We start from the raw sequence: 20,000 nt of genomic DNA, 5'->3' as shown, positions 1-20,000 counted from the left end.
TGACCATACTGTGTTTAGATATGTGCTAAGAAAATAATCCCTCATCTGCAAACTTGCTTTCTTGAAACAAAAACCCTTGTTTTCTAGTAGTGTGATTTACTGACATTATTGATGAACATGTGGTGAAAATTATTATTTCCAGTTACAAGATATGAAGAATTTAGTAAAGGCAATGTTCTCTTTGTACAGCGAGAAAAATCAACACTGAGTGCATGTATTCATTTAAATCTTGACACTACTCTCTACAAAAATGACTAATACTACTTTAAAAATATTTTAAGTTACATGTTTAAAGGTAGGTTGATGAGAATATCAGTTAGGAATGTGTTTGGCTGCAAATAAGCAGAGAATCCAACTAAAAATTTCGTGGGAAATAGGAGCTTACTGTTTAGTATTGAACAGGTCCTGGGGTTACCAGCCAAAGGCTGGTTCAATGGCTTAAAGATGATGCTAGGGACCCAGGTTTCTCTGGCTTTCATCCCCACCATCCCTAGTGTGCTGGCTCTTATCCTCATGGTTGCCATGCAGCTGCATCCCCAGGGACCACTTTTACATTCCACCAAAGAAGGAAGAGTGATGATGGAAGAGTAGTGAATAATTGAGCTGACCAAATCTCTTCCTTTGCATCAGGGAAGCCCTGCAGAAGGACTTCTACACTTGTGTTAGAACTGGTCCAGTGGGGAAGTGGCTAGGGAGGTGGGGATTGCAGATAAGAAATACTGAAGATTGGTTAAGAAACACTTTATTACAAGTGGGGTAGGGACACATAACGTAATATGGAAAAGATATCCATTTTTTATTTTATGCTATTACATATTTTATTTTTGTAAGCTGGCTTATATTTTTATGGAGTAAAGACTAGAATAATAAAAAAGAATGTTTTGAATTATCCACATGTGGATTGTCCAAGGCAAAACAATAAATCCTATTTATTAATTCAATAAAATGTACTGACTACAAACTTGATCCCCTGTGCTGTGCAAGTATATGGGGTTTAAAGAGAAATGAGATTGGCCCTTGAAGTTCACAAGTCCAGTGAGAGATGCGTTTGTAACAGGATGATAAGTGCTCCATTAGAGATATGTGGGGAGGTTATAGTCCATGGAAGGGGGGCTGATTAATTCTGCAGGAAGTGGAGGTAGTCTATTTCTGAGAGGAGGGAGAGGGGCATTCTAGACATTCTAAACTTATGTTTTGGGAATGGTGAGTGGTGTGGAGAGTCAAGAGATGAGGCTGGGCACACTGTACAGAGTGTCATATACAGCATAACCATTAGACCCAGTTCTCCCATGGCAGTTTATGACAATTGTCCGGGAGTCCTTTTCAGTTAATAATGACTTTCATTCTCTAGTGTCCTGATCTGTATGACAAAGTGTATGACTTCTTTACTCATATAACTTTTTTTAAAAAAAATATTTTTTATTGATATCAGAGAGGAAGTGAGAGGGAGAGATAGATAGAAACACCAATGATGAGAGGGAATCATTGATCGGCTGCCTCCTGCATGCCCCCCACTAGGGATGGAGCCCACAACCCAGGCATGTGTCCTTGACTGGAATCAAACCCAGGACCCTTCAGTCTGTAGGCTGATGCTCTATCCACTGAGCCAAGCCAGCCAGGGTTTTACTCATATAACTTAAGACAAAGGTGTTTCAGTGTTTCTTGAAGCAACAGGGACTTTTGACATAGGAAAAGAAATGATCCTATTTGTATGTCAGAAACTCTGGTGGCAATATGTACAGTGGAGTAGAGGAGAAACCCAAGGCAGGTAGATCAGTTAGGGATCTAATTTAGTAGTCTAGGCAGGGTGAGTGTGTGTGTGTGTGTGTGTGTGTGTGTGTTAGCATTGACTGTGCATTTTTTTTAGTAAATCCTAACAATGCCTTTAAGAGGTAGCTTCTGTTACCTCCAATTTATTGATAATTAAACAATATGCCCAAGGTCACATAGCTAGTAAGTGTCAGCACTGGGGCCTGACCCCAGGTTTATTCTACTCCAAGGTCTGATACATATATATTCGTATTCCACTATACAAAGCTATTTCCTTAGTTGGGCAGCACTGAGCATGGGGAACAAGGGAGGATTTTAGAGTTAAAGGGACAGATCTGGTGATGGATGGGAGAAAGAGACTGTGAACCTTCTAATGTGAACGTTGGGAGGATGACAACTACTGAAGAAGAGTTTGAGGGATTAAAAAACTACTTTGCTTTAGGATATTATATTATATCACATCATATTTTGAGCACCACTGAGTTACTCAAGAAGAAACCTGAGTGAAACAGTGAAGAGCTGAAGCCTTATCAGTAGTTAAGTTCACACAGGGTAAGGGGATATACCAAGAAAAAGGGTAAGATGGAAATCCGGGGAAGACCTGCAGTTAAGTAAAAATGGAAGAAGTGCAAGTTGCAGAAGAGACTGGGAAAGAGTAGACAGGGAGAAAAGGTATGTGTCAGATACTACAGGAAGGAATAAGAGGCAGCAAGAGGAACTGCTGACCTTAGCAAGGCGGAACAGATTGGAGGAGGAACTTGGGATGCAGGGAGTTGAAGGTGAATGGGGACATTGGCAGTCAAAAGCAGCAGAAGCTCCCTGGGGCAGAGGCAGAGAAGAATGCTTTGGGAAACCTGAGCATGTTCAAAGGCTGAGGGGAAAGAGCCAGTGAGGAGGAAGAAACAAGGCCTACCTGATAGAGCAAGGTCTTAAGAGGAGGAGAGGAGGTTGGGATTAAGAGCACAAGGGTGAAGTGAACGGGTCAGCCCTGGAATGGAGGAGGGAACTTCTGAAAACAATAGAGAAGGGGTGGTTAACACAGAAGTACTGAGGCTGGGACCACGCCCAGTGAATCAGTGGGAGGCTAAGAGAAATATGTAAAGGCTGATGAAAGAGTAAATGGATAGATATACAGATGTACATGAAATACATATAGTGAACTAATTTAGTGTTACATATAAAGCTTCAGCTTCAAATGGCTGGGAAAACCAGTGTTCTCCAAAGTGGAAAGCACAAGGATCTGCTCTGGCAAAAAAAAAAATCCATTGAGAAAAAACCTACTAATTATTTTTTCTCATTCCTTTTGAAGTTCTGTTTTTTTCTGTACATATTTTAGTATACATATGTTAGCAGAGAGAGAGATATACACATGTAATTTAAAAATACATTTATACATACAAGGAGTGCACAGAAGAAATATTTTAATGTAAATTGTGTAAATGTAGAGGACCACTGGGTTAAATTTGTTATTCTTGTAAATAATTTTATTCATGTTTTAAAACTGGTTATTCCTACTATATAGAAATGTTAAAGATTTTCATATAATCACATACACATTTCTAAACTCATTAGCTTAAAAATAGATTTTCTGTTGATACTATGATTTCTGGGTTGATAATTATGTTAAATAAAATGATAATTTTGTCTCTGTCTTTCTAGGATTTATACCTGTTTTTACTTGTCTTTCCATATTAGGTAGAACTTCCATTATAATGGGAAATAGTGTTGATAGTAGGTAACCTTGCTTTGCTTTTCTGACTTAAAAGAGAATGCTTCCAATATTTTATGCAGTGAGAGGTAAGTTGTATGGCCCAAAGTCTTTGGGTTTACAACCACAGGTGGCATGCACATTCATGAGCTATCCTTTTGGGTTTTAAAATCAGGGTGATACTAGCCTTACAGAATGACATGGATGCTTCCCTTCTTTTTCTTTGTTCTAGAAAAGTTTAAATAATGTAGAGAATATTTCTTTTTTGAAGTTCTGATACCATTTAATCCTTTTTTATTCATAATTTATACTTTTCTAGGAAACCATTCATTTCATCTAAATATTCCAATTTATTGGGATAGAAGTGTACATAATATTCTTTTGTAATTTAGAAGATCTGTTTTATCTCCTTTCTCTTTTCTAATCTTTCCTATGTGTCTTCTTTTTTGAAAAAAAAAATCACATCAGCCCATAGTTTCTCTCTCACTCTCTTTTTTCGTACATTCTCTGTCTTTTAAAAAATGTGTATTTTCTGTATTCAGAAAACAAGGAATTATTTGGAAACATATATCTTAGATCAGGCTTGATAACCGAATTATTGAAATTTTGTGTGTTTGTGTACACGTATAGCTATATGTACCTGTATGTCTATCTATATATCTTTCTCTGATTTGTCATTTTCTGATGAGTTATTAAAATTAATATTATCATGGCTTTGTCAATTTCTTCTAGCATTTACATATGTTAGTATTATCACTATGAGTCTCTTCTCTCCTGGTGGGCTGACTGGACTTTTCTTAAGTAGATGAGATGACTGGTGGCATGGACTCAATAAATTGGAAGGCGGGTAGGCAATGGCCTATCTCTCCATCAACAGATGTAATATTGGATTTATCCTAGTGGTAGAGGGCTTGAAAATATTACTCTATTAGATACAACTGAGTTTCATCTTATCCCAAACCATCCCTGCCTCCTTCCCACAAATTCAAACCCTGCTGTTCCTTTAGACTCCCACATCCACACCAAAACCCTTCCTGGCAAGCAGTTCACTTTCTTTACAGTACAATTCTTAGGTTTGCAATTAAATGTGTATATTGCTGCTGCTAGGGGTCAAGTTGGAGAACTGGAAGTAGTTCTTTAATTTCCCAATGACATTTGTACCCTAACTTTTCTTTTCACTTGTTCATTTTGTGCTTGATATTCTGCCAGATTTGTTCTTACCATTGCAGTAATTTTTCTCCCATGAGTGTTGGCTCTATGGTTTTTATTTTCTCTGTTATTGTTTATCTGCTCTCATTTGCTTTCTAATAATTCAAATTGTGCCAACTATTCTTCACAATTTCTGGTCAGCTAATGGCTTTCTTTCTTTAATGCTCATTCTCTTTTGAAAATAGTATTTTCTGCCTTTTTCATAGATTTTGGGCAAAAAGAGGGGTGGATGCTAGAGCTCAGCCCTCTAACTTGAGTCAAACCACATTCTTTTCATACTAGCTAATACATTAATATCTGCTGATCACAAAGATAAGAACTGTTTATGCAGTGCATCTACTTTTAGAGAGATACATTTCTGTATATTATACACATTTTCAATCTCAATAAATGTAATCAAAAATTTAATTTGATGACCATTTAGAATGCAAAGCAAAAAGAGACATTAACACATCAAGTATCCGGATAACTATAGAGCTTCATATGATAGTTTTATCTATCATCTATCTAACTATCTATCTATCTACCTACCTACCTACCTATCTATATGTGTCGTATAACTATAGATTTAGAATGAACCTGGAAGCTAAATTAGGATTATTTTACTCTTGTTCCCTTTCTTTTAATAAATAGAAGTATACCTGAAAGACTTATAGTCCATGTTCTCAGCATTTCTGAAGGCTTATCAAATATGCTCTTATCACCCATAATTTTATGTATTGATTTGTATAATGTATTTCAAGAAAAAAATTCAATATTAGCCATTCTTGCTCCCTCTCCCACCCCCCCCACACACTTTTTATTGAACCAAGACTAATACAGCACACATCACTAAGCAAAAAGTGCTATTTACTATGCAAAAGGCACAGTCAGTGATTGGCATCTAAGACTAATTGATCTACTCATTACCACTATCTCCCTACCCCCACTAGCACTACTATGAAGCTATTGATTTAAACACTGTCGATCGGTTTCCATTTTCTGATTTTGGGCAGGCCAATTAAGAAAGTGAGTAATTGTGATTACACTGCTTCAGGATCAATTACATTTGATCCAAGACAAAGTGTTCTTTTTGGAACATACACACAAAATAATTTTTGATCTAGTATCCTTATGTGCTTAATAAAATCTAAAGTACATAATTAATTTTTACCTTCACAACAGCAAAACATATTAATATACATGCTTAAAATAACGAAGGCTATTTTTGTAAAATGCATTTATCATTTTCCTAAAATTAGTTTTTTAAGAGAAATTGAGAAAAACTGTTTATATATACTTTTCAATGTAAGATAAGAATCAAACACTACCTACATAATTATCTTCAAAGGTATTTAGTTAATTGTGAAAGACAAAATGCAAATCTCATCCAAAGGACTACAGAGGAAATCTTTGTAATAAAAACACAGTTTTAAAAATCCACCCTCATGACATAGAAATATAAAATGTTCTTTAGATAACTTGATAAAAAAAAAAAAAGAATTCTTTTAGTTCTTAATTTTGCCCTAATTTGGTGCATGAGCTTTGTCATTGGGCTCACATTGTCGAAATCATTAAAATGAATATACCTCTAGCGTTGGAGGCAAATCTATTTAGAGTGATGTTACTCATAGTCTTGTGCTCAGTAATATTGATCTGTGTTGTCTAATAGAAAAATAATAAACAATTACTAGGCAATGTTGGGAAAAGTAATCAGTTTTTATATATCACTAATATAGCAGACCTCCCAAAACATAAAGGTGATGATCTGCATAAAATCAATGTGTTATGCTACATTGCTTATATTCATCATTGCAGGTTCTCAGCAATAAATGGTACAATATTAGGTCTGAATTACTGGAAAAATAAAAAGGCATATGAAATAGAAAGGTTGACTATATTTAAATATAAACTTATTTTAAAATGTCTATTTCCTAAACTTGGAGATTTTTTATCATAACAAATACTGCTTTAAGCAAGTTAAAACTTAAATAAAATGTCCCAATTCCTTTTAGAATAAAAACAGAGCAACCTCAAATCAAAATAAGAAATCATATCCTAAACCAGGGAAATATAAAAGAGTTCAAAAATAATTCTTAAAGATGCATGAATATAAACTCTGTATTAATTGCTAATAGTTCCTGGATTTCATTAGAAATGTATCACACATATAAAAACAATCAATAATGACAAAACTCAATCCTAGAAAAAGCTCTTTTGAATAATATTCACCTGTTTGAAATCTTTGCCAAGTGCATAAATGTTCTTTTGAATTTTATCAAAATAGTTTGTAAATTAAAGTAGAAAGGGAAAAATGTGTGGGTTTTAAGTACTGACAGAATCAATAATTCTCCACTTAAGAAGTTTAAGATAACATATTAGATGTTTAAAAAGATATCTTCTCTGGGCTATTCAGTAATATTATTAAATTTTTTTTTATTTCTCCTGAATTTTCCTCATCAATTTTCTCCTAAATGTTCCAAAACTGCAGAGTTAGAAGAAGTGAAAATATTATTTAGCAGTAGCTTCTTACTTTGTCCAACAAACTGTGAATTTCAATCACATATGGCAGACTGTAATGGCTAGTTGTATAACAAATACTAAACATACATATATTGTACACAATTTATACAACTACTGCATGGCAGTCTAACCATTGCCAAATAAAGGCACATTTGTTTAAATGTCTTGTCTCTCAAAGAAAAAAAGCTGTTGAAAGCCAAGATTTGATCTGCTATCCTTTACAGGAAATATAAAATACAGAAAAACAATTGAACTTACCACAACTGGAAACTGGCAGTCTGAGTGGAATCACAGAAGTCGATACCCATTGAAACAGTAATGGATCCCTCAGGCTCAAGAGATTCTAGGAAATTAGATAATTTAGACATGAAAACACGAAGGAGGTGAAAAAGAGGCAAAGTAAACAATGAAAACTTATGTAATGCTTGTAGTTTGTACAAAATGGTCAAATTTAATGATGGTTTATAAGAGCACTTTCAAACTAAGAATATTAAAACAAATTATAAAGTAATTTCACTATTCTGTTTGAAAGTTTTCTTTTTTACAAATTAATTGTGCATATATTTCAATGAACACATTATATCATTTCAGAAACATATCTCATCCTGAGAATGTCTGTTTTACAATATTATCTTTATAGGCATTGAAGGTGAGAGGGAAACAAATTTAGTTCTGCGTGAAACAACTGTAATGAACTATGGGTGCTTTTAAGAAACTATGCATTTAAAACTATGGAATATTTATTTAGATATAAAAAAGTAAATTTTAAACAATGTTTCAAATTTCCACTGGAAAAAAATCAAAATGCAAAAATTTAGAAATGCAAATTAAAGCAAAACTGGAAGAAATTAATTTGTTGTACTCAGAAAATAACCAAGACAACTGGCATTATAGGAACAAATGGCAGGGTCGGGCCTGGTTAGTACTTGGATGGGAGGAACAAATGGTAAGTCCAATATATGTATAACACTAATGTTTTTCAGTTGACAATGATAAAACTTAAAACCATAACAAAATTTTATTCTTTTTAAAAAAATATATTTTATTGATTTTTTACAGAGAGGAAGAGAGAGGGATAGAGAGTTAGAAACATCGATGAGAGAGAAACATCTATCAGCTGCCTCTTGCACACCCCCTACTGGGGAGGTGCCTGCAACCAAGGTACATGCTCTTGACCGGAATTGAACCTGGGACCCTTGAGTTCGCAGGCCAACGCTCTATCCACTGAGCCAAACCGGTTTCGGCAAAATTTTATTCTTTTTGTGATTCCAAAGTCTGGCTGTACATTAGAAAAATAATGGAGATCTTAAATATATACCTTAGTATAAATATTTATGCATATATTATACCTATCTACACTAATAAAAGAGTAAGATGCAAATTGACCGTACCTACGCGACGCCCCCACCAGCCAAGCAGGAGTGTGTGTGCAAATTAACCCAACAAAGATGGAGGGTTAATTTGTATACGCAGGCACCGCCCCAGCTGCTCCGGGCCTCTGGGCAGCATGGGAAGGCAGAAAGGCGGCTCCGGTAGGAGCCAAGGCGGTGCCGGCAGCCAGGGGAAGGAAGGCCCATTCTTGCACAGATCTTCGTGCATCGGGCCTCTAGTATATATAAAAGCCTAAGCGACCGTTCGACCCTTAGCTATAATGTGCACTGACCACCAGGGAAAGACGCTCAATGCATAGGCATGGGAACATGGAAGAGACTGATGAATCTTAGAGGGAAGAGGGGAGAGGGGTGGGTGAGAAGAGATTAACCAAAGATCTTATATGCATACTAGAGGCCCGGTGCATGGATTCGTGCTCCGGTGATATTCCTTGGCCTGGCCTGCAGGGATCAGACCGAAACCGGCAGTCCGACATCCCCTGAGGGGACCTGGATTGCAAGAGGGTGCAGGCCAGGCCGAGGGACCCCAATGGTACACGAATCTGTGCACCGGGCCTCCAGTATTTAAATAAAAACCATCCACTTTTGATTTCCACTTTGCTAAAAGTCTTCAGTGTAAGTATAGTCATACTATACAGTAGCTTTATATTTAGCTTTATCTATTTTATCTAATATACCTTATTAGATAGATGAAGTTATATTTTAGCAGACACACTCTAATCCAGTAGACTGTAACTATCCTAGGGCTTGTTCGTAATGTGATTTGCCATTAAATGTTAACAATGATAGAGAAGATGGTATAGATGGGACAAAAGAATTCAATAAGCTTATTATATCAAGAAGTATATTTATGTCTTATAGTCTCAATGAAGACTAGGCGGTAGAAGAGGGTACTTGTTTGATGCTGAATTTCATTAGTTTGTAAATTTAACATTGACCAGCATGCTACTCAAGTACCAGACTTGCTGCCAAAATCTTTGGCAAATAGGCATTACAGTTGAATACATAACTATAATGATACTTTTTTTTTTTTCATTTTTCCTAAAGCTACACATATCAGTTTACAGCTCTGTCAGTCACACTGTTCAAGAATATTCTTTAGTGAATCCTACTGCTTTGTTCTGTGCCATGATATAATGGGGTCTGGTCTAGTCTGTAGCCGAATACCACACTAGCATATGCTGTCATCTCCATAACATAATGGCATTCATGATTTAGATCTCTCAAATCATGTATCCCTGTATTTCATTTGACAAAGTGACAGTTCTCAAAATGTCTTGTTGATAGCACTCTTTGACATAGTTTGGTATCGTCTTCAGTCTTGAGATAATTAAGTGGGAGTTTAGTGCCATGCTAATCCTGAAGGACAGCTCATGATCAATGGTATGTTTTATTATATAAATGCTTCAGGAACAAAGTGCTCAGCATAAAATTATTCATATAATGAATGTTCATAATATTTGAAGCCTACTACATTGGAGAAGTCTACCCATTCAGGTGTCTTTATTTGGATACTTCTCTGGACCTCTACTATATACATGAAAGGGTTAGATACAAATGGCTGAAAAACACTGGTTCTATTACACCACACCATTAATCATGAAAAATGAAATCACACAGATGCCATCTACCTTGATGTGACAGTTGTACAGTAACTAATGAAATCTTAGCTGACCTCAAACGTGTCAATTGTTAACATAAAGTCACTGAACGCAGTCACTGAACAGCCTAAGGCTATTCTGTCGTTGTGTGTATCTGTTTTATATCTCTTATATGCTGGTCTCTCTGGGGGAAATGTCACATTATGCCTAATATTCTTGCAAGGAATTCAGTTTCACACTTTAAAGGCAGGGTAAAATTCAGACAAAAGTCATCACATATTAAACATGAATATAAAATAGATGGGTGACAAATAAGAAATCTGCTGTGGGGGAGAGATGGGGTAGGTGGAGGTGGAAGAGGGCATAGAAGGGATAAATGGTTTATGGGGAAAAATAAGTAAAGTTAAAAAACAACAAGAAATATACTGAGCTCCTTACTATATATATATTTGCTTATTAAATAAAACAATTATCTTAGCTGCCTTATTTCACAAAGCATGAAAATACAGTATTTGTTTTTTGTTGCAGTTTAAAGATTTTTTGGAGTAACTCCACTATAATCTGTTGATAAAAGAGACTAGGTAGTATTATATACAAATATCTACTGCATGGGAAAGAACTCTGTATCTTGAGGGTAATTCAATAAATGCCAATGAAATAAATGAAACATTATAGTCATAAAATGTGCCTAAGGAAAAAAAAGCCTACTACTAGTACTGAGGCATTGGTATATGTTCACATTTTATTTCTGTGTTAGGGCCATACTATAAAATTTATTATATTTATTTCTTCTATTCTACATAGGCCAGCAAAAGATCAAGTCATTGACTCGTTGTGCCAGCTGAAAGAAATGTTAATATTGTTCTACTGTTTTAACCTTTGGATAACATTTTCAACCTTCAGACAATTTATCTATCAGCTGCTTGATACTTAATTTTTTAACTAGGTAAAAAAGGCTTAATTTTAAGCAATCAAAACAAATTGTGATACTCACAAAATAATAAATATGTTATTATATTAATATATTTACATATATTAACTTTATAAAAAATTAAAAATCAGGACACTGTATTCCTTAAATGGTATCTTAGTTTCCAAATTATTTTTTTAAATAAAGGGTAATAAGTGTGTTCTGAAATCGCCTTACTGTATCTCTACATTGCTTACTTATAAAACTCTTAACATATTCCATCTATTATAAAGTGGTTTATTCCTTTTTGTAAAAATATAACACAAAGAATGACTTCTTTACTAAATGAATGACTCATGAAAAGTATATAAGAGGATTCAACAATGTCAAAGAGCTCAAGTAAAGATGAACAAACATAGAATAGCTATCCTATCTAATATCCTATCTAATAAAAGAGTAATATGCAAATTGACCATACCTCCGCTACACCCACAAGCCATGCCCACTAGCCAATCAGGAGTGAGTATGCAAATTAACCCAACTAAGATGCCTGCGGCCACGGAGAGAGCAGGAGGCTTGGGTTTCCCCGGCAATGGAGGAAGCCAAGCTTTCCGCCTGCCTTGGCCTCCGCTTAACCTTTTGCACTCAGATGTCGAGTGTGACTCGACACGGTTAGCATCGGTAGCAGGAATCGAGAAACAAGCAAGCGAGTGCAAAGGGTTAAGGCTACAAAGTTTCAATTATAGAAGATAAATAAATCCCAACAAAAATGGCAGTAGCCACGGAGCTGGAGAGAGCAGGAGGCTTGAGTTGCCCCCAGCGAAGGAGGAAGCCAAGCTTCTGCAGCCCTGGCCTGCCTTGGTCTCCGCTTAAGGCTACAAAGTTTCAATTATAGAAGATAAATAAATCCCAACAAAAATGGCTGTGGCCACGGAGCGAGCAGGAGGCTTGGCTCCGCTCAAGGCTACAAAATTTCAATTATAGAAGATAATAAATCCCAGATACCAAGACCTCCGCTTGGGTCATCAGGGGGCATGGCCGGCCTGCAAACCACCACAGGCCCCTCGCCCAGGCCGCCCCACGCCCCAAGGGAACCGCCACCCTGATCCGGGACACCTTTCAGGGCAAACCAGCTGGCCCCCACCTGTGCACCAGGCCTCTATCCTATCTAATCCTATCTAATAAAAGAATAATATGCAAATTGACCATTACTCCAACACACAAGATGGCTGCCCCCATGTGGTCAAAGATGACTGCCCCCATGTGGACACAAGATGGCCGCCACAAGATGGCCAGCAGGGGAGGACAGTTGGGAGGGACCAGGTCTGCAAGGGAGGGCAGTTGTGGGCGATCAGGTCAGCAGGGGAGGGCAGTTGGGAGGGACCAGGCCTGCAAGGGAGGGCAGTTGGGGGCGATCAAGCCTGCAGGGGAGGGCAGTTAGGGGTGACCAGGCCGGCAGAGGAGGGAAGTTGGGGACGACCGGGCCTGCAGGGAAGGGCAGTTGGGGGGAACCCAGGCCTGCAGGGGAGAGCAATTGGAGGGGACCAGGCCTGCATGGGAGGGCAGAGAGGGGTGACCAGGCCTGCAGGGGAGAGCAGTTAGGGGTGACCAGGCCTGCAGGGGAGGGCAGTTAGGGGCAAAAAGGCTAGCAGGGGAGCAGTTAGCCATCAATCAGGCTGGCAGGGGAGTGGTTAGGGTGTGATCAGGCTGGCAGGCAGAAGTGGTTAGGGGCAATCAGGAAGGCAGGCAGGTGAGCAGTTGGGAGCCAGCAGTCCTGGATTGTGAGAGTGATGTCCGACTGCCCGTTTAGGCCCGACCCTACCTGGATCGGGCCTAAACGGGCAGTCGGATATCCCTCGAGGGGTCCCAGACTGGAGAGGGTGCAGGCTGGGCTGAGGAACCTCCCTGCCTCCCATGCACAAATTTCATGCAGCCGGCCTCTAGTGTGAAATAATGAGAAAGAAGGCACAGTCTGGTCAAAAGGCTTTGCTCACCTAAACTTATAGAAAGAAAGTATTTGGAACTTTCTGATTATACATTTCAAGAATTCAATGATAGAAACCGTAATTACTTTTAAAAAATGTCTTTATTGATTCAGAGAGGAAGGGAAAGGAAGAGAGAGATAAAAACATCAATGATGAGAGAGAATCATGGATCGGCTGCCTCCTGCACACCTCCTACTTGGAATCGAGCCTGTAACCCAGGCACGTGCCCTGATCAGGACAACCTTATATTACTTTTAACTGAGAGCCTGAAGCTTCTCTGAACAAAACTTTAGTGCTGTCTCCACTTACGCAAAATAGAAATAGAGACAGACATTCTAGTTATTATCCTATTTTAAACTCAAAGTAAGACATATAATTATTACACTTAATTTTTAAAAGGTATATTTTTAATACAGTACTTAAAAATGGAAATAGATGACATCTGGTCAGACTATCATGTATGGGCCCTAAAGTAACCTGAACACATGCTGCGTCGCAGGGACAGCCCCTCAACACCGCTGGCCACGCAGCGTGTGGGAACAAAGACCCAGTACTGCCATCGCGTGTGTTTTATTCCAACAAAAATGAGATTCTGTGTTGGTTTTTTAAAAATGTATAAAAAAATCTTGATTTTTAAATAGTGGCAACAGATTAAAATATTTTTAAAACATGATGTGTATAAACACCAGTAATATACTCTGGGCTTGTATATATTGTATATGTGGAGAGGAAGAGAAGCAATATAGTCTACAATCCTTTATTCTTCACTCCCTTCACTTTTCAATTTATGGGATGTGAAAGGAAACAGGGAAGAGGAGAAATGGCAGGTACTGCAATAAAAAAGATAGTCTAAAATCAGGAATGAGACTGAGGTAGAGAGGCAGGAGGAAGGTGATGCAGATAGGAAAAGCAGGAGGCAGTTTTGATTATTCAGACTTATCCTTCTGTGAATACTAAGGGCAAAGAAATGTTTTTTATTTTTATTTTGTATGATAAATTCAGTTTAAAAGGGGAAAAACAAACATAAACTGAGTGTGCTAATATCAATAAAATAATATGTATTCTACTTTACTTTTAAAATGAACACATTTAATTATCAAATATAGTTCAAGTTTTAAATGAGAATATTTACCTATTGGATTAAAAACATGCATTTCCATGCCTGTAGGAAGTTTTTTTTCTCCGATGTGGATATTTTCGATCTTTCGATCTGTAGTATTATTCAGTGTTACTTGTACAGAGACCATCTTATCACCAAAAATGCAAGGCTGTCTTGAAAAGAAGTAATGGGCAGCTAGTCCTTTCCCACTCATGCGATGAAGCAGCACTTGAGTTTTCATTGGTACAAAGACAGGAGTACTCACCTATTGTACGTTGGAAAAAGAAGGGGAAAAAATGAATTAGTAAACATAGTTAATAATTCTCTTAGAAAATATGCAAAAATTTCTAACATTAACCCTTGCTTTCCCTAAAGTATTACATAAACCACAATAACAAACATTAGCAGAACATCACACACATAGAAAATTAAGTCATGAATTTTTTGTAAATTTCTTCAAAACTATTAATTTTTCTGTACTCTGCAGACAAATATTTTTAAAATATGTCTAATGAGAATCACAGTTATATAAATATATTCTTTATTTTAAGTTTGTAAAGTTTTTTTGTTAGTTTTTTGTAAGGTACACTATATTTGAACATTTTGCTAATTTTTAAATTAGTTTTAATAATTTATCAGTTGATTTTCTCAGGCCTTTGAACTGTAAGACAGTCTTATTTTCCAATAATGAACATTTTTGTACCTTCATTTCCAATCCTGAGTCCTTGAACTTTTTTCACCTTTAGTTTCTTTCACTGTAAATGGAAGACTATGACCTCCTTTAAGGTGGTTTCTTCCCTTGCTTTAATGATTAAAAAGGTCTTCCCTACTTTGAGATCAGGTAACTTCTTCACTTCTATTTTCTTCTAGAGCTTTTTTTTTTTTTTTTTAATTCAGTGAAACTGATGTAGCCTACTGACTCCATATTGAAGGACTCTTCTCTAAATATTTAACCAATAGTATGTACATGACTTTTTAAAAAACATTTTCCCTGACTCCTGTACATGATTTAATGTTAGCCATTCCTCAGTGACCTTAAAGTATAAACATTCTAATTATTTATGTACTTGGGAGATAATTTTGGGCCTTGATTGAGCTGTTAACCCAGCACCACATTGTTTTATTTCTTATAGCTCTACAATATGATTAAATTATTTGGCAAAACAAAACGTCTCTCATTCCTCTTCCCTCTGCCGCCCAGTATTTTCTTACCTAATCATCTCTTTATCCTTCCACTGAACTTTAGATTTCTTTAGTTAAATTCTCTGCTCAATCTTGAGTGAACTCAGAGGCAACATAGTAAATGAAGAAATAGTCCATTCTAAACTCATGTCCTGGCTATCTTTCCACTCAAAGCTGAAGTATTGCATGTGGCTAGACCTAACATGGCCAAGCTTTTTTTTTTTTTTTTTTTAAATCAATTTGTAATTAACCAAGCCTAATCAAGACTATTTCCTAACAAGAGCTCTCCCAAACTAGGTTTTCTATTGTAAGTGTGAAAGTACATATTAATCTATTCACCATGTTCACTATGCCACTGACTGATGATATTAAAACCTCATCCTATATAATAAAAGGCTAATATGCAGGAAAAAAACCAAGATGGCGGCATAGGTAAACACCTAAACTGCTGCCTCACACAACAATTTCAAAACTATAACTAAAAAACAAAACAGACATCATCCAGAACCACAGGAAGGCTGGCTGAGTGGAAATTCTACAACTAGAAGGAAAGAGAAAAGCACACTGAGACTCAGAGAAGCTGCAGAAGGCAGAGGTACAGAGACGCGTGCGCGGAGAGGACTAGCAACTGAGTACGCGGCTGGCTTTCTAAAGCGGGAGGGAGACAAAAGCTCCCAACTGCGCTGAACTCCAGTTCCAGGCGAGACTCTGGGGACCCAGACTCATTCGGGGAGAAACTGGACTGTCTGACAGTGGGCGGAACTCGAGGGCAGCTTTCTCTCAGAGGTGCTTGCAGCGATTACCACGGGACACTGAGACCTAGGGGCCTCTTAGGGCAGGGCTGACGGGAAGCCAATGCTGTCTGCTCTGCCCTGAGACTGCGCCCCATCCACGCTGAGCACAGAGGCTTTTGCAAGTCTTGTCTCATAAGGGTGTCTCCAGCACAGAAGTTCTCCCAGCGTAGACACAGCTGATCCTCACAGCCAATTGGCCTGGAGGTCAATTCCTCCCAGTGATACCAACAACAATCAAGGCTTAACTACAACAAGCCTGTGCACACAACCCACAAAGGGGTGTACCAAGAGTGTCCACCTCAGGTAACTGGGGAGGCTGAGCCACTGGGCTCTATAGGACACCTAGCACACAAAGCCACTCTATCAACTCAGGGAAGCAGCCAAAATACGGAGACAAAGAAACAGGTCACAAATGAAAGAAATGGAGGAAAGCAAATGACTGGATATAGAGTTCACAACCACGGTTATAAGGTTTTTCAAGAATTTTCTAGAAAAGGCCAATAAATTTAGCGAGACCCTTGAGGATATGAAAAAGGACCAACTACAAATTAAGCATACACTGACTGAAATAAAAAATAATATACAGAGATCCAAAAGCAGACAAGAGGATCGCAAGAATCAAGTCAAAGATTTGAAATACAAAGAAGCAAAAAATACCCAACCGGAGAAGCAAAAAGAAAAAAGAATCCAAAAATATGAAGATCGTGTAAGGAGCCTCTGGGACAACTTCAAGTGTAACAATATCCGAATTATGGGGGTGCCAGAAGAAGAGAGAGAGCAAGATACTGAAAACCTATTTGAAGAAATAATGACAGAAAACTTCCCCCACCTGGTGAAAGAAATAGACTTACAAGTCCAGGAAGCACAGAGAACCCCAAACAAAAGGAACCCAAAGAGGACCACACCAAGACATATCATAATTAAAATGCCAAGAGCAAAAGACAAAGAGAGAATCTTAAAAGCAGCAAGAGAAAAACAGTTACCTACAAGGGAGCACCCATACGATTGTCAGCTGATTTCTCAACAGGAACTATGCAGGTCAGACGGGATTGGCAAGAAATATTCAAAGTGATGAATAGCAAGAACCTACAACCAAGATTACTCTACCCAGCAAAGCTATCAATCAGAATTGAAGGTCAGATAGAGCTTCAAAGATAAGAAAAAGCTAAAGGAGTTCATCACCGCCAAACCAGTATTATATGAAATGCTGAAAGGTATTCTTTAAGAAGAAGAGGAAGAAGGAGAAAAAGGTAAAGATAAAAATTATGAACAACAAATACATATCTACCAACAAGTGAATCTAAAAATCAAGTGACTAAAAAATCTGATGAACAGAATAAACTGGTGAATATAATAGAATCAGGGGCATAGAAAGGGAGTGGACTGACAATTCTTGGGGGGAAAGGGGTGTGGGGGTGCGGGAAGAGACTGGACAAAAATTGTACACCTATGGATGAGGACAATGGGGAGCAGGGGTAAGGGCAGAGGTTGGGGTGGGAACCGGGTTGAAGAGAGCTATGGGGGGAAAAAAGAGGAACAATTGTAATAATCTGAACAATAAAGATTTATTAAATAATTTAAAAAAAGGCTAATATGCAAATCGACCAAATGGCAAAACATCCAGTTACTGTGATGTGCACTGACCACCACGGGGCAGACGCTCAACGCAGGAGCTGCTCCCCTGGTGGTCAGTGCACTCCCACAGGGGGAGCGCCGCTCAGCCAGAAGCCAGGCTCACGGCTGGTGAGTGCAGCGGCGGTGGCTGGAGCCTCTCCTGCCTCTGCGGTAGTGCTAAGGATGTCTGACTGACGGCTTAGACCAGCTAAGGCCCGTCCCTGGCAGTCAGACATCTCCCGAGGGCTCCTGGACTGCGATAGGGTGCAGGCCGGGCTGAGGGACGCCCCCCTCCCCCCCGAGTGCTCGAATTTCGTGCACTGGGCCTCTAGTTAATAAAAAATTAAGATTCATCAATAAAAATCTAAAAGTTAAATATCATATATACAAAATGATAGGGTGTCTTCAAAGCATCATTAAAGTATAGTATTCCTTTTCCAAAAGCTCAATCTATATGGGTGGACAATTTAAAATATAACCTAATAAATACTTAGGTAAATTTTAAATTTTGGCTATATAAAATAATAAACTGGCCTATGCATCCTATTTTGGCTGTTTGATGATCATAATAGTCTAGTATTTTAAGTTTTCAAAGCACTTTCACTTTTAAGTGTAGGTTGTTTTCCTTGTATAAAAATTATTTTCAAAACTCTTCTGTTTCAATGCTCACACTAAGTTCTGTTTTCTTTACAAATTCAGGAGTGGGAGTGGGAGTGGGAGGTGGTGGTGGTGGTTATTAGCACAGCCTAAAACAGCAAAAATTAGCAGTAAACATTCACTCTAAGATAGAGTGGCATCATAAAAATAAGCAAATGGATACAAATGTGTGTGTGAGTTTACACAAGTATATATACATAATACATTTATAGATTTATACTCAGCAAAAAAAAATCTTTTTTTCCATAAATTCCCATGTCTCTAAGGCTATGACAATCAACTTAAATATAAGCCCTTAAATAGATAATTATATTTTTCAGTATCTTATGTTTATTCTCTGAATTAAATAAGCATATTGGAAAAAGTAACCATCTTAAGTTTTTTTTTTCCTTCATTGTTCCAGAGACACAGTTTTCATTATCTCCTTAAATACATGTTGATATAGCCAGTCATGTGGATGTAAAGTACAGCTAAGGGAATATAGTCAGTAATATTGCAATAATGATATATGGTGTCTGATGGGTACTAGACTTATCAGGAACATCACTTCATAAGTTATACAAGTGTCTAATTGCTATGTTGTACACATGAAATTAATATAATGTATGCTAACTGTAATTGAAAAATTTTAAAAAGTGAAAAAAACTCATGAAAGCTTGGGCAACATATAATATAGGGAAGTAACGCTGTAAGTTGGAGGGAGGCAAGTGTACAGTAGAATGAGAAAAGCAGGACAGAAGCAGGGGTTTAGTTTACAAGCAGCCAGGAATCAGCAACCCAAATATCGTAAGGTGCTGAGCAGGTACGCCACACTGAAGTCACTTAAGAGCTATCAACATGTCTTGGTTGTATCGAGTCTCTCTCTCAATCTAACCCTGGGACACATGCCCTTAATATTTGTGCTTTTTTCTACCTTGTCTCAAACTTCTGCACCTTTATTATAATAGTTAAAAAGATGTGCAAAGGAAGACAAACAGTATGATTCTCTCTACTCATTCTCCCACACTCAACCAAGTTCAAGAAGCACTGTCTAATGAATTCAACATAAAAAATGTCCTTCCTGACAATCTTGAAAGGTTACGTGTGATAATACAGAATTCTATGTTCTCATCTACAATAAGTAGCATCACACATGTCACTTTGTGGTAATAACATGTACTTTTTTTTTTAATCTACAGAAAGAAGCTAACTGAAAAGTGTTGTTGTTTTTTAATCTGCTTTCTAAGTTCATACAAGTCATATTAAGCCAACCTCCTCTAGTATCTAGATCAACTACAAGTGACATTTTGTTCAATAAACCCAGTAGATTCCATAAATCCTTCAGCACTTCCCATGGCTAATACAATTAATCCCGACAGGAAAGCAAGATTTTAGTTCAATATTTTGTACATCTGATTAGATACCTATATTCCAGAAACATATATATGATCTGTGGATGCTTGTATTCTAAGATACTAAACATTGTGAATGGCTTTTCCTACTTCACATTTTATAAACATAAATTTCTTAAATGTAAAAACACACACACATCATAAGTTAATTACAGAATGACCTAGATTTGGATTGTGAAAATGAAGG

General features: G+C 37.5%; 1 protein-coding gene across 3 annotated transcripts in view; it reads right to left on the bottom strand.

The window, feature by feature from the left end:
* The window catches only part of AP3B1 (adaptor related protein complex 3 subunit beta 1), a 186,939-nt gene that overhangs the window by 16,942 nt on the left and 149,997 nt on the right, over positions 1-20,000 (bottom strand). For 2 of the 3 annotated variants that reach the window (XM_008161965.3, XM_054715135.1), the window contains exons 23-24: positions 14,209-14,440; positions 7,448-7,532 (exon numbers count right to left, since the gene is read on the bottom strand). In XM_008161965.3, the coding sequence (XP_008160187.2) occupies positions 7,448-7,532; positions 14,209-14,440 (317 nt within the window). Of the gene's footprint in view, positions 1-7,447; positions 7,533-8,364; positions 8,469-14,208; positions 14,441-20,000 lie in introns of those variants that run through there. The other variant, XM_054715136.1, reaches the window with a different exon arrangement.

Source organism: Eptesicus fuscus, chromosome 4 (genome assembly GCF_027574615.1).
Source record: "Eptesicus fuscus isolate TK198812 chromosome 4, DD_ASM_mEF_20220401, whole genome shotgun sequence".
Lineage (NCBI taxonomy): Eukaryota > Metazoa > Chordata > Mammalia > Chiroptera > Vespertilionidae > Eptesicus > Eptesicus fuscus.
Note: the sequence above shows the minus strand (reverse complement) of the source record. Positions and strands in the feature narration are given on the sequence as shown.